This window comes from Salmo salar, chromosome 01 (genome assembly GCF_965601325.2).
Source record: "Salmo salar chromosome 01, fSalSal1, whole genome shotgun sequence".
Taxonomy (NCBI): Eukaryota; Metazoa; Chordata; class Actinopteri; order Salmoniformes; family Salmonidae; genus Salmo; species Salmo salar.
The window spans coordinates 71,124,424-71,139,748 of NC_138291.1; the positions used below are offsets into that span (position 1 = coordinate 71,124,424).

General features: G+C 41.4%; 1 protein-coding gene across 2 annotated transcripts in view; it reads right to left on the reverse strand.

Moving 5' to 3' along the window:
* Positions 1–4,400: 4,400 nt before the first annotated feature.
* Positions 4,401–15,325, reverse strand: part of LOC106607935 (pro-neuregulin-3, membrane-bound isoform) — a 583,319-nt gene continuing 572,394 nt past the window's right edge. For both annotated transcript variants that reach the window (XM_014205430.3, XM_014205421.3), the window contains exon 9: positions 4,401–5,281. In XM_014205430.3, coding sequence (XP_014060905.1) covers positions 4,651–5,281 — 631 coding nt within the window. In that variant the 3' untranslated portion in view covers positions 4,401–4,650. The remainder of the gene's footprint in view (positions 5,282–15,325) is intronic.

The following is a 15,325-nucleotide window of genomic DNA, read 5'->3' on the forward strand; positions in this document are numbered from 1 at the left end:
TGGCCCTTTTTATTTAAAGTTAACGGAAATAAGTGGAGTGTAGCAGACAAGTGTTCAATTATTGGCACATGTAATGTAGTGTTCAGATGATCAGAGTGGAAACGAGAGATGCCAGACTTAAAATTAGTTTTCATGATTGCAAAACCCATTCAGCAGGGTGGATGTACATTAGCGCATGTATGATTTCAATACCCACCATTGAAAATGGATTGCAAATGGTTGCAGGTAAAGTAATAAGCTTTAGAGGTTTATAGATAATGGCACATTTCCACTTGATGTCTGATGACCAAAATGGGACTGTTGGTTGCCAATGCTTGAAGTACACCATGCAGCATGATTTACGTTCAGTTTGTTAAACATCAAATGGATATGCCCTACACATAAATCACTCGCTTTTATCTGTAAACCTCCAATGGTTATTATTACTGCTATGTCTCGCTTGACCTCATATCGGGAGATCCCTAGCAATAATATAACTTTAAAATAACATTTAAAAAACTTCTGTAAGGGTTGTTGGCTGTATGAAACCCTACCCCCTGCATCTACCAAAGCCCTGGACAACTATGACCTGCTTAAAAACCTCTCTGATAAGGGAATATTTGATATGAATGTGAAATTCCAGGCATCGTGAGCTAGATCAGTAACTCACTATGGAATATTGGTGTTAATCTGAAAACAAATAGTATCTGCATGCACAATTTCATGGGTCGGGGAGGGTAGGGGGGTAGAACCATTGAAAACAATCAAACAATCAACAGCTACAGAATCTCCATCATTATTCTTTTTTTTTTTTAAACATTTGATTGTAAATGAAACATTTTTATTCACGTCCGCAATCCATAGGTAGCACAGAAACGTTTTTCATTAACACCCCTCTCCAGGCTTCCCTTACCCCAGAAAGCAGCTGATTGTTCATCACGAACAATATGAAAAGAAAACACAGAAACTCCTCCACTTCCTCTGGCGTGTTGTCCTTGGTCCCTCCATCGCTGTGTACCCCCAACACACTGGTATATGTTGTTATGTGGTGAGGGAATGTGTTTGTGTGTGTACTCAGGGTTGTGTGGGGTTAAACAGAGGAAATAACACCCATGCTAAACATACGACGTGGTCAGCAGAGACGGAAATCCACTCACATACAAAAAAGGAATAAGACACCAAACTATCCAACCGTGTTACTATCAGGTTTGTCTTATCAACACTGGGTACACCTGGAGTAGTTTATCTGCAAAAGTCTCTTTATATCAGTCTGTAATGGTTCCTCAATGTACTGCTGTGGTATATCCAAGTCAAAGGAGGACTGTTATAATCCTTAGCTGGGTAGACTCACAATAGTAGTTAAAAGTTTGTTTTAGAGTAGACACTGTTGCTCTGGCAGCCATGTTTATCAGCATCTTCGGTTCACAACAGGTAGCAAAATGGAGGGGTAAGGCTGCATGGGGTACATACAACCTTGCTCAAAGCCTGTAAAATGTGGAGGAATTCTTACAAAAAAAGGAAAAAGGTACATCATTCCTGTATTCCTCAACTGAACTTGGTCACCTTTTAAATTCCATATATTTATAACCATATATATATATATATATATATATATATATATACTACCAGTCAGAAGTTTTAGAGCACCTACTCATTCCAGAGGTTTTCTTTATTTTGACTATTTTCTACATTGTAGAATAATAGTGAAGACATCAACACTATGAAATAACACATATGGAATCATGTAGTAACCAAAAAGGTGTTAAACAATATATTTTATACTTGAGATTTTTCAAAGTAGCCACCGTTTGCCTTGATGACAGCTTTGTACACTCTTGGCATTCCCTCAACCAGCTTCATGAGGTAGTCACCTGGAATGCATTTCAATTAACTGGTGTGCCTTGTTAAAAGTTAATTTGTGGAATTTCTTTCCTTCTTAATGAGTTTGAGCAAATCAGTTATGTTATGACAAGGTAGAGGTGGTATACAGAAGATAGCTCTATTTGGTAAAAGACCAAGTCCATATTATGTCAACAGCTGAAATAAGCAAAGAGAAATGATAGTCCATTACTTTAAGAAGGTCAGTCAATGCAGAAATCTTCTTCAAGTGCAGTCACACAAACCATCAAGCGCTATGATGAAGCTGGTTCTCATGAGGATCGCCACAGGGAAGGAAGACCCAGAGTTACCTCTGCTGCAGAGGACAAGTTCCTTAGAGTTACCAGCCTCAGAAATTGCAGCCCAAATAAATGCTTCACAGCCACATCTCAACATCAACTGTTCAGAGGAGACTGCGTGAATCAGACCTTCATGGTCGAATTGCTACAAAGAAACCTCTACTAAAGGACATCAATAATAAGAAGAGACTTGCTTAGGCCAAGAAACACAAAAAATGGATATTAGACTGGTGGAAATCTGTTCTTTGGTCCAAATTTGAGATTTTTGGTTCAAACCGCCGTGTCTTTGTGAGACGCAGAGTAGGTGAACGGATGTCTCCACATGTGTGATTCCCACCGGGAAGCATGGAGAAGGAGGTGTGATGGTGTGGGGATGCTTTTCTGGTGACACTGTCTGTGATTTATTTAGAATTTAAGGCACACTTAACCAGCATGGCTACCACAGCATTCTGTAGCGATACGTCATCCCATCTGGTTTGCGCTTAGTGGGACTTTCATTTGTTTTTCAACAGGACAATGACCCAACAAACCTCCAGGCTGTGTACGGGCTATTTGACCAAGAAGGAGAGTGACGGAGTGATGCATCAGATGACCTGGCCTCCACAATCACCCAACCTCAACCCAATTGAGATAGTTTGGGATGAGTTGAACTGCAGAGTGAAGGAAAAACAGCCAACAAGTGCTCCGCATATGTGGGTACTCCTTCAAGACTGTTAGAAAAGCATTCCAGGTGAAGGCGATTGAGAGAATGCAAAGAGTGTGCAAAGCGGTCATCAAGGCAAAGGGTGGCTACTTCGAAGAATCTCAAATATAAAATATATTTTATGGTTACTACATGATTTCATATGTGTTATTTCACAGTTTTGATGTCTTCAGTATTATTCTACAATGTAGAAAATTGTAAAAATATAGAAAAACCCTTGACAGAAAATATAGAAAAACCCTTGTCCAAACTTTTGACTGGAACTGTATATATACAGTTGAAGTTGGAAGTTTACATACGCTTAGGTTGGAGTCATTAAAACTCGTTTTTCAACCACTCCACAAATGTCATGTTAACAAACTATAGTTTTGGCATGTTGGTTAGGACATCTACTTTGTGCATGACACAAGTAATCTTTCCAATAATTTTTTACAGATGGATTATTTCACTTATAATTCACTGTATCACAATTCCAGTGGGTCAGAAGTTTACATACACTAAGTTGACTGTGCCTGTAAACAGCTTGGACAATTCCAGAAAATTATGTCATGGCTTTAGAAGCTTCTGATTGGCTAGTTGACATCATTTAAGTCAATAGGAGGTATACCTGTGGATGTTTTTCAAGACCTACCTTCAAACTTCGTGCCTCCTTGCTTAACATCATGGGAAAATCAAAAGAAATCAGCCAAGACCTCAGAAAGAAACAGTTTGACCTCCACAAGTCTGGTTCATCCTTGGGAGTAATTTCCAAACGCCTGAAGGTACCACGTTCATCTGTACAAACAACAGTACGCAAGTATAAACACCATGGGACCAGACAGCCGTCATAGCACTCAGGAAGGAGATGCGTTCTGTCTCCTAGAGATGGATGTACTTTTGTGCGAAAAGTGCAAATCAATCCCAGAACAACAGCAAAGGACTTTGTGAAGATGCTGGAGGAAACAGGTAGAAAAGTATCTATATCCACAGTAAAACGAGTCCTATATCGACATAACCTGAAAGGCCGCTCAGCAAGGAAGATGAAACTGCTCCAAAACCTCCATAAAAAAGCCAGACTACGGTTTGCAACTGCACATGGGGACAAAGATCATACTTTTTGAAGAAATGTCCTCTGGTCTGATGACAAAAATAGAACTGTTTGGCCATAATGACCATCGTTATGTTTGGAGGAAAAAGGGGGGGGGGGGCTTGCAAGCCGAAGAACACCATCCCAAAGCCATCCCGAAACATTTTACCCAAGTTAAACCATTTAAAGGAAATGTTACCAAATATTAACTGAGTGTATGTAAACTTCTGACCCACTGGGAATGTGATGAAAAAAATAAAAGCTGAAATAAATTATTCTCTCCACTATTATTCTGACATTTCACATTCTTAAAATAAAGTGGTGAACCTAACTGACTTAAGACATGGAATTTTTACTAGGATTAAATGTCGGGAATTGTGAAAAACTGAGTTTAAATGTATTTGGCTAAGGGTAATGGAAACTTCAGACTTCAACTATATATATTTTTTTTTAACAATTAAAAACACCATGGAGATGACAGACTATTTGGTTTATTTTGTCTAAGAAGAAGCATTAAATAAATGCATATACATAATTGCTCTCTTCATAACTTCATAGACCATCCCTCTGTTCATTCTTCCATACACATAGTTTTTTTTCATTATATTTTTTCTCTATTGAGTTTCATCTCATCCCTTTGATGAAGAAGTCTCTGCAGTCTGGATTTCAAGACACCAGGGTGGTTTTACTGTAGATCCAGACAGGACGTTAGGGCTTAAACAGTCTCATTGGCAGGGCTGAGTTGAGTCTGTGTGGGGTTCTCTAGGGCTCAGTAACTGGGTCTCAATAGGTCCATTAGGGATCAAACCCCTCACTCCTCCGCCATTGAGTGTCAGGAAGCACACAGTCTCTCTGGGTGTTGAAGGGGAAAAGCCGCCGCTTTCTTCCTGCTTCCTGTTGGCCAGAGTCAGAGCCCTGAGATGCTCCTGGGCCTCCTCCAGGATAAGGGCCATCTCATCCTGCTGCTGGCCCCCCGTAGAGGAGGAGCAGGAGGTGGAGGCGTGGTGCAGCGTGATGAGGGAGCATCCTCCTCCTACTTCCATACTGGGCGTGGCGCTGCAGGTGGCTGAGCCTGTGGTGGTCGTTTGCAAACAGGAGACCTCATCCTGGTTGCCCTGGACTGAGGGGATGATGGGGATGGAGCAGGTCTGAAATGGAGAAGGTGATGAGAGGCTGGGATGTCTGGGGCACCTGAGGGTCCTGGTAGAGGTGGAGATATCATGGTCCTGGCCCTGGTTCAGAAGACTGCAGCGCACCTCCACCCTGCTCTCCCATGACCGCTCAATCAACATGGGGGGTTGCATATTTAGAAAGGCATCCTGTTGCGGGTCGCTCCCAGCCCTCACAATCTGGTACCTGAAGGAGGGAAGAGTGGCAACACAGACAGACAGACAGACAGACAGACAGACAGACAGACAGACAGACAGACAGACAGACAGACAGACAGACAGACAGACAGACAGACAGACAGACAGACAGACAGACAGACAGACAGACAGACAGACAGACAGACAGACAGACAGACAGACAGACAGACAGACAGACAGACAAAGAGAAGGAAATTACAATTGCTGTCAATTCCCACAAGTGTACTCATTTCACTTCAAGAAAAGGTCATTGCTTTGAGTTTCATTTTAACTCTAGCCTTTAAAGCAACGCCCAAACAAAACAAGGATACTCAGGGAGACAAAATTCACCTTGCCATCTCAGAGGCATGAAGAGCACACAAAGGAAAAGATGAGCTTGACATTTCTCTTTCATGTCTTTATCTAGCCAAACTCTCACAAAGTATGAACTGGATTATTAGTTGGGAGAGGTAAGAGGGAGTTCAGACACTACATTATTCATTTGACACATGAAATGGGGATACTTTAATAAATGGAGCAACCATGAATATTTAATTCAGCAAGAATGTGTTTGACACATCTGAGTATCTAGAATTATTAATAAAGTAATCAACGTTCAATAATATCCCATTAATATCGCCATTTGTTCATGACTTCACAAAACACTTTCAAAGTGATTGTGTTGTGGATATCTAATATAGATTTTTTTTGCTCTCTCTTCTTTTTCTCTTTGTGACGTGGCATAAGCTACCTCACAATAGAGCAACACATCCTCTCTGTAATATCAGTCTCAATCGAGGAACAGTCTATGACTCCCAGCTCATTATCTTTGTATACACTCTTAGAAGAAAAAGGTTCCATATAGAACCAAAAAGAGTTCTATCACTTGCTTCATATCTGAAAACCTTAAAAGTTCTATATAGAAGTCTTTCATAGGGTTCTTTGGTCAGAACCCTAGGTGTGCTTCTTCACTGAACCAAAAATGGTTCAATATAGAAGCCTGTGTGGTGCAATTGATAAATTATGGCTACTAACAAATATAAATATTTCTATGAATATAATATATTAAACTATTAAATAATGGACAAAATAATGCCAGCATAGTTTTCAGAATGTATTGTCATTATATGCAAACATAGTTAGGAAACATGCACAGGTGGCCAGGGAGGAATCTTTGTTTGAATGCTGGACCTTTATGGAACAGTATAGTAGCCTATGGGTTGTTGCCTGGCTGGTTCCTGAGAAGAACAAAAAAAGAGCAAAAAACATGAGTGAATCTTCAGAAATAAACATGAGCTAATCTGCCAAAATAAAGACAAAAATGCTATGCAGACATATAATTATTATCAAATCAAATGTTATTTTTCACATGCGCAGAATACAACAGGTGTAGACCTTACAGTGAAATGCTCACTTACAAGCAGTTTTAAGAAAAATAAGTGTTAAGTAAAAAATAGAGAAGTAAAAAATAAAAGGAACAAATACTTAAAGAGCAGCAGTAAAATAACAAAAACGAGGCTGTATACAGGGGGTACTGGTACAGAGTCATTGTGTGGCGGAACCGGTTAGTCGAGGTAATTGAGGTAATATGTACATGTAGGGACTACGCATAGATAATAATCAGAGAGTAGTAGCAGCAGTGTAAAAGGGGGGTGATGCAAATACTCTCCGTAGCCATTTGATTAGGTGTTCAGGAGTCTTATGACTTGGGGGTAGAAGCTGTTAAGAAGTCTTTTGGACCTAGACTTAACGCTCTGGTACCGCTTGCCGTGCGGTAGCAGAGAGAACAGTCTATGACTAGGGTGGCTGGAGTCTTTGACAATGTTTAGGGCCTTTCTCTGACACCGCCTGGTATAGAGGTCCTGGATGGCAGGAAGCTTGGCCCCAGTGATGTACTGGGCTGTATGCACTACCCTCTGTAGTGCCTTGCGGTCGGAGGCCGAGCAGTTGCCATACCAGGCAGTAATGTAACCAGTCATGATGTTCTCGATGGTGCAGCTGTATAACTTTTTGAGGATCTGAGGACCCATGTAACATCTTTTCAGTCTCCTGTTGGGGAATAGGCTTTGTCGTGCCCTCTTCATGACTGTCTTGGTGTGTTTGGAACATGATAGTTTGTTGGTGATGTTGACACCAAGGAACTTGAAGCTCTCAACCTGCTCCACTACAGCCCCATCGATGAGAATGGGGGCATGCTTGGTCCTCCTTTTCCTGTAGTCCACAATCATCTCCTTTGTCTTGATCACGTTGAGGGAGAGGTTATGATGTACAAGAACAACTTACAAGCAGTTGTTGTCAGAGATCCCCAGTTGGTTAATACCAAACTGAGCTAAATATAGATAGTGTTTTAAAAGTAACATAATGATTAAATTGGCTATTGAATCACCAATACTTATTACAAATAATGTATTATAAATAATTTTCATAGCTACATACTGTTTCAGTCAGCCCACTTAACATCATGTGCATTCAACAGAGGTCAGCAACAAAGGTCTTCTAACTGCTTCATGAAACATAGTCCCCTCATCTGACTCAATGAAATACAGAAATAAAGTGACAATTAGCCGATTTTGTCAGGCTGTAGTCTATAGCTTTATTTGCCATATTCAATCAGAAAAATGCACATTTATTTGTAAGCGTTAGCTACCTAGCAAGCTAGCTTGTAAAGTGGTTAATTAAAGTAGCCTAACCTTTTTCCTGTCCAACGTTAGCTGATTCTGAAACAAACGTATCTAGCCTACACTCTCAGAAAAAAAGGGTTCCAAAAAGGTTCTTTGGCTGTCCCCACAGGATAACCATTTTTGGTTCCAGGTATAACTCTTTTGGGTTCCATGTAGAACCCTCTGTGTAAAATGTTCTACATGGAACCAAAAGGGTTTTACCTGGAACCAAAAAGGGTTCTTCAAAGGGTTCTTCTATGTTGACAGCCGAGTAACCCTTTTAGGTACTAGATAGCACCTTTTTTTTCATCATGTGATTATGGCTTAATATGTTTGAATTAAATAATCAACTTTGCTTACCTTAATAAATTGAAAAATAACATGCTAATTGGTAGAATATTTGCAAGCACAGTCCTCTTGCGTCTTCATGCAGGAATGGCAATTGATGCCGGGTGGAACGATAGAATTTAAATATTTTAATTGACCAAAAAGGTTCTATGTAGAACTCCTTTTTTATCTAACAGTGTATGCTTTTATTGAACTCATTATTTCCTTGTTCTTCTAGCTAGCATTTAGGAGGTTTGTATGAACCCTATTGTTTGCCATTTCGACCTCGGCAACAGTGTTGCAAAATACGAATTTGATCTCACCCTAACGGTGTCGGACGAAACAGCTAGCCATTTTTCTGACCAAACAAAATCATGCAGCACCATAATTAATATGCATATAAATGTTAATGCAAAAAAGCTAAACCAAATAAAAATGGTTCAAAAGGGGCGTGGCAAAATTTTTACATATCTTTTTTAGGGCCTGGAGTTTTTCCAGATCTAATGACCTGGTCAGGTAAAACTCTGGGTCCTATTTGTAGGCAATGGTCAAATATTATTATTATTATAGATAGCTTCCCTTTTCATTCAACCTTGTTATTATTGATTCTGAATCTGATATCAAAAAAGCCAGAGACAACAACTTCAATAGACAACATACTCTGTAGTTTAGTGAACTACTATAGAATGGCTGAGCTTTATGCAAAGAACAGTGACAATGTCTTTAAATATTAATTTCACTCCATACACACACACACACACACACACACACACACACACACACAGACAACATTAAGCAGTGGACTTTGAAACCTGTCTTTTTTATTTTTCAATGTAGAAAAGTATTTTAATTTTATCTCATAACTGACTTCTGTGGCAGCTGGTGGGTGGAGCTATAGGAGGACAGGCTCATTGTAATGTCAAGAATGGAATAAATGGAACGGTATAAAACACATCAAACATATGGAAACCACGTTTGACTCTGTTCCAATTATCCCATTCCAGAGGAGCTCTGGCCCACCAGAGGTTGGTTCTCTGCCACTGAACTGTAGGAACGAATTTCCTGTAAAATTGATATATTGAATGATTACATCAACTACTTTTAAAAAGTGAATTGAAATTAATATCCCCTTTCCATGAAGTAGAATTAATTTAATGTCACTCATTCTATTGCACTGTATTCTAACTAAGCCTGAATTACCAGTTCATAACTGTAGGTTTTACTATGCACTAGCTAGTTGAAAAAGACAGACACCCTGATGGCTGCTTGTCTCTGTATTTGTGAAAGTTATGATGGTGCTAGAATCCATCAATTCTCTCTTTACAGTGAGGGAAAAAAGTATTTGATCCCCTGCTGATTTTGAACGTTTGCCCACTGACAAAGAAATGATCAGTCTATAATTTTAATGGTAGGTTTATTTCAACAGTGAGAGACAGAATAACAACAAAAAAAATCCAGAAAAACACATGTCAAAAATGTTATAAATTGATTTGCATTTTAATGAGGGAAATAAGTATTTGACCCCCTCTCAATCAGAAAGATTTCTGGCTCCCAGGTGTCTTTTATACAGGTAACGAGCTGAGATTAGGAGCACACTCTTAAAGGGAGTGCGCTCCTAATCTCAGTTTGTTACCTGTATAAAAGACACATGTCCACAGAAGCAATCAATCAATCAGATTCCAAACTCTCCACCATGGCCAAGACCAAAGAGCTCTCCAAGGATGTCAGGGACAAGATTGTAGACCTACACAAGGCTGGAATGGGCTACAAGACCATCGCCAAGCAGCTTGGTGAGAAGGTGACAACAGTTGGTGCGATTATTCGCAAATGGAAGAAACACAAAAGAATTGTCAGTCTTCCACGGCCTGGGGCTCCATGCAAGATCTCACCTCGTGGAGTTGCAATGATCATGAGAACGGTGAGGAATCAGCCCAGGAGGGTCTTGTCAATGATCTCAAGGCAGCTGGGACCATAGTCACCAAGAAAACAATTAGTAACACACTACGCCGTGAAGGACTGAAATCCTGCAGCGCCCACAAGGTCCCCCTGCTCAAGAAAGCACATATACATGCCCGTCTGAAGTTTGCCAATGAACATCTGAATGATTCAGAGGACAACTGGGTGAAAGTGTTGTGGTCAGATGAGACCAAAATGGAGCTCTTTGGCATCAACTCAACTCGCCGTGTTTGGAGGAGGAGCAATGCTGCCTATGACCCCAAGAACATCATCCCCACCGTCAAACATGGAGGTGGAAACATTATGCTTTGGGGGTGTTTTTCTGCTAAGGGGACAGGACAACTTCACCGCATCAAAGGGACGATGGATGGGGCCATGTACCGTCAAATCTTGGATGAGAACCTCCTTCCCTCAGCCAGGGCATTGAAAATGGGTCGTGGATGGGTATTCCAGCATGACAATGGCCCAAAACACATGGCCAAGGCAACAAAGGAGTGGCTCAAGAAGAAACACATTAAGGTCCTGGAGTGGCCTAGCCAGTCTCCAGACCTTAATCCCATAGAAAATCTGAGGAGGGAGCTGATGGTTCGAGTTGCCAAACGTCAGCCTCGAAACCTTAATGACTTGGAGAAGATCTGCAAAGAGGAGTGGGACAAAATCCCTCCTGAGATGTGTGCAAACCTGGTGGCCAACTACAAGAAACGTCTGACCTCTGTGATTTGTAAATGACTTGTAAATGTTGTACTTGTTCACGTAATTCGAATCCCTTTCTAGTGAACACATGAGTTCCAATACCAGTAACCATTAATGATAGAAACATTGTTGAAAAATGGAAACCAAGCTATCTCGCTAGATACAGTACCTACCAAAGTTTTCCACTGCTGTTGGGAGGCACCGACTCGACACCGAAAAGTTCGGAACGCAAGATCTAGGATCCCTGTGTCAACACATGCTACCAGCTAGCCAGCTAGCTAGTTGCAATGGAGCCCGCTACGCTTGGAATAGCTAACGGACATTTCCAGCACACTATAAGCTGTGTTTATTACGGGGGACTACAGGAGTGAGATTGCTATGCTTAGCAAACAAACCTGAATTTTGCACAAACTTATGGGTTAAACGCAAATTGGAACTTTCTTGTTCTCAACTCCTAGGAAGGACGCTGCTCGGGCCTAATGGATGTTTTCCCCCTTGTCATCTGTCCCTATCCGAATGGCTTGTGCTACCTGGAACTAGCCTGCAAAGGAAATCATCTCCATCTGCTTCTCCTCCTCCATCCTGTAGTGAAGTAGACGGAGAACAGCAAGAAGAGTGTTCTAATCAGCGCTGGTCCCATGTCACAAGTCGTGGAAACCGAAGGCAGCAACATGCTGCTAAGTGGATGGGGGTGACTGCGAGAGGTTTTAGAGGAAATTGGCAAAAGAAATAGCTTCGCTGCACTCGTGCCTAATCTACCTGCTCCATCATCGCTGGGACTGCTTGTGTCTTGCGATGACGGTGCTAACTCCAACTACGCTGACTCCAGCAGCGGCTTCGTCGTCGAGTTTGGTTCCTTTCCCTCTTTCTGGATCTGACAGGGCACTGCCTGTTGTGGGAGGGTCTGGACCTATCACCGGGAGCAGCGGGCGTACGCTATTCTGCTTCTTGTCGGCCCGTGATAGGCTCAACGAATTGTGTGAGGGGTGGGAATGGGCGGATTTCTCAATTCCCTTCACTGGCCGTTGTATAGGGCAGTTCAATTGTGAGAAATGTCTCAGTCCCTGGAGCAAAAACTTTGTGCTATCCAGGAGCATGAGTACAGGACATCAATAAGCTGCTCGCAAACATTTTAAACCAGCATCAGGAAATTGAGTCTATCATAGTTCATGTGGGATTCAAATACATTATGAAGGGCAGCTCAGAACAGCTGAAGATGGATTTTAAAGAGCTGATTGGGTTACTACTTGACACCAACAAACGTCCCATAATATCTGGCCCCCTGTCCTCCCTAAATCGTGACATTGAATGGTTCAGCAGACATTGATCCCTCCATAACTGGCTACGAGACTTTTGCAGCTCTGTGGGTGTAACATTTATTGACAAATTTGATACCTTCTGGAAACAAAGATCTTATTAAGGAGGATTGGATCCACCCAAATCATTTGGGATCCTGGATCCTTTCACAGCATTATAAGGCTGCCTTGAAACAATGAGTTTGGACACACCTACTCATTCAAGCGTTTTTCTTTATTTTTACTATTTTCTAAATTGTAGAATAATGGTGAAGACATCAAAACTATGAAATAACACATATGGAATCATGTTGTAACCAAAAACGTGTTAACAAAAATCAAGATATATTTAATATTTTAGAATCTTAAAAGTAGACACCCTTTGCCTTGATGACGTCTTTGCACACTCTCTCCACCAGCTTCACCTCGAATGCTTTTCAAACAGTCTTGAGTTCCCACATATTCTGAGCACTTGTTGGCTGCTATTCCTTCACTTTGCCGTCCAACTCATCATCTCAATGATCATCTCAAACCATCTCAACTGGGTTGAGGTTGGGTGATTGTGGAGGCCAGGTCATCTGATCCAACATTCCATCACTCTCCTTCTTGGTCAAGTAGCCCTTACACAGCCTGGAGGTGTGTTGGGTCATTGACCTGTTAAAAAACAAATGATAGTCCCACTAAGCGCAAACCAGATGGGATGGCGTATCTCTGCAGAATGCTGTGGTAGCCATGCTGAATAAGTGTGCCTTGAATTATAAGTAAATCACTGACAGTCTCACCAGCAAAGCACCCCCACACCATCACACCTCCTCCTCCATGCTTCATGGTGTGAACCACACATGCAGAGATCATCTGATCACCTACTCTGCGTCTCACAAAGACACAGTGGTTGGAACCAAAATTCTCAAATTTGGACTCAGACTAAAGGACAGATTTCCACCAGTCTAATGTCCATTGCTCGTTTTTCTTGGCCCAAGCAAGTCTCTTCTTCTTATTGGTGTCCTTTAGTAGTGATTTCTTTGCCACAATTCAACCATGAAGGCCAGATTCACACAGTCTCTTCTGAACAGTTGTTTTTTGAGATGTGTCTCTTACTTGAACTCTGTGAAGCATTTATTTTGGCTGCAATTTCTGAGGCTGGTAACTCTTTTTTATTTATTTCACCTTTATTTAATTAGGTAGGCAAGTTGAGAACAAGTTCTCATTTACAACGGCGACCTGGCCAAGATAAAGAAAGCAGTGTGACACAGACAACAACACAGAGTTACACATGGAGTAAACAATAAAAAGTCAATGACACAGTAGAAAAAAAAAAGTCTATATACAGTGTGTGCAAAAGGCATGAGGAGGTAGGCAATAAATAGGCCATAGGAGCGAATAATTACAATTTAGCAGATTAACACTGGAGTGATAAATGAGCAGATGATGATGTGCAAATAGAAATACTGGTGTGCAAAAGAGCAGAAAAGTAAATAAAATAAAAACAGTATGGGGATGAGGTAGGTAGATTGGATGGGCAATTTACAGATGGACTATGTACAGCTGCAGCGATCGGTTAGCAGCTCAGGTAGCTGATGTTTAAAGTTGGTGAGGGAAATAAAAGTCTCCAACTTCAGCGATTTTTGCAATTCGTTCCAGTCACTGGCAGCAGAGAACTGGAAGGAAAGGCGGCCAAAAGAGGTGTTGGCTTTGGGGATGATCAGTGAGATATACCTGCTGGAACGTGTCCTACGGGTGGGTGTTGTTATCGTGACCAGTGAACTGAGATAAGGCGGAGCTTTACCTAGCATAGACTTATAGATGACCTGGAGCCAGTGGGTCTGGCGACGAATATGTAGCGAGGGCCAGCCGACTAGAGCATACAGGTCGCAGTGGTGGGTGGTATAAGGTGATTTGGTAACAAAACGGATGGCACTGTGATAGACTGCATCTAGTTTGCTAAGTAGAGTACTGGAAGCTATTTTGTAGATGACATCGCCGAAGTCGAGGATCGGTAGGATAGTCAGTTTTACTAGGGTAAGTTTGGCGGCGTGAGTGAAGGAGGCTTTGTTGCAAAATAGAAATCCGATTCTAGATTTGATTTTGGATTGGAGATGTTTAATATGAGTCTGGAAGGAGAGTTTACAGTCTAACCAGACACCTAGGTATTTATAGTTGTCCACATATTCTAGGTCGGAACCGTCCAGGGTGGTGATGCTAGCCAGGCGGGCAGGTGCGGGCAACGAACGGTTGAAAAGCATGCATTTTGTTTTCCTAGCGTTTCAGAGCAGTTGGAGGCCACGGAAGGAGTGTTGTATGGCATTGAAGCTCGTTTGGATGAACTTATACTCTGCAGCAGAGGTAACTCTGGGTCTTCCTTTCCTGTGGTGGTCCTCATGAGAGCCAGTTTCATCATAGCACTTGATGGTTTTTACAATTGTACTTAAAGAAACTTTCAAAGTTCTTGACATTTTTCTCATTGACTGACCTTAATATCTTAAAGTAATGATGCACTGTCATTCTCTTTGCTTATTTGAGCTGTTATTGTCATAATAAAAAAAAAGTAAACAAGCGCGAAAAAACACTCACAAAAATATACAAATGTATGACAAATACATACAACGGGTCAAAATACAATACCCATGGGAAAACCAGTCTAGCGTATCACACTAAACACGTAACAAAACAATTCCACACAATGACATGGGGGAGGAACAAATACATGCAGTGTGATTTGGGAATGCAAACCAATTGTGCAGGGAACAAGACAAAACAAATGGAACAATGAAAAAGTGGAGCGATGGCTAGAAAGCCGGTGACGTCGACCGCCGCCCGAACAAGGAGACGAGCCGACTTCGGCGGAAGTCGTGACAATGTCTTTACCTAAATTATGCATTTCCTCATCGTCTGATTCATTTCAGAATCAAAGTCAGCAAGGAACAATCGTCCTCCAGAAAGTGGTCCATCACAACTGTTTCCTTTGTCGATAGCATTATTAACTCCAGGGCAGCAATGTTGAGAGCAGTAGCAAAACTTTTTCAGTTCTTCATGATATCTTTCAGAAGAAGCTGCGGTAGAAAGGATTATCCACACATACTGACCAGCTCATGTTATAGAAAGAATCATGCTACATGGCAGACC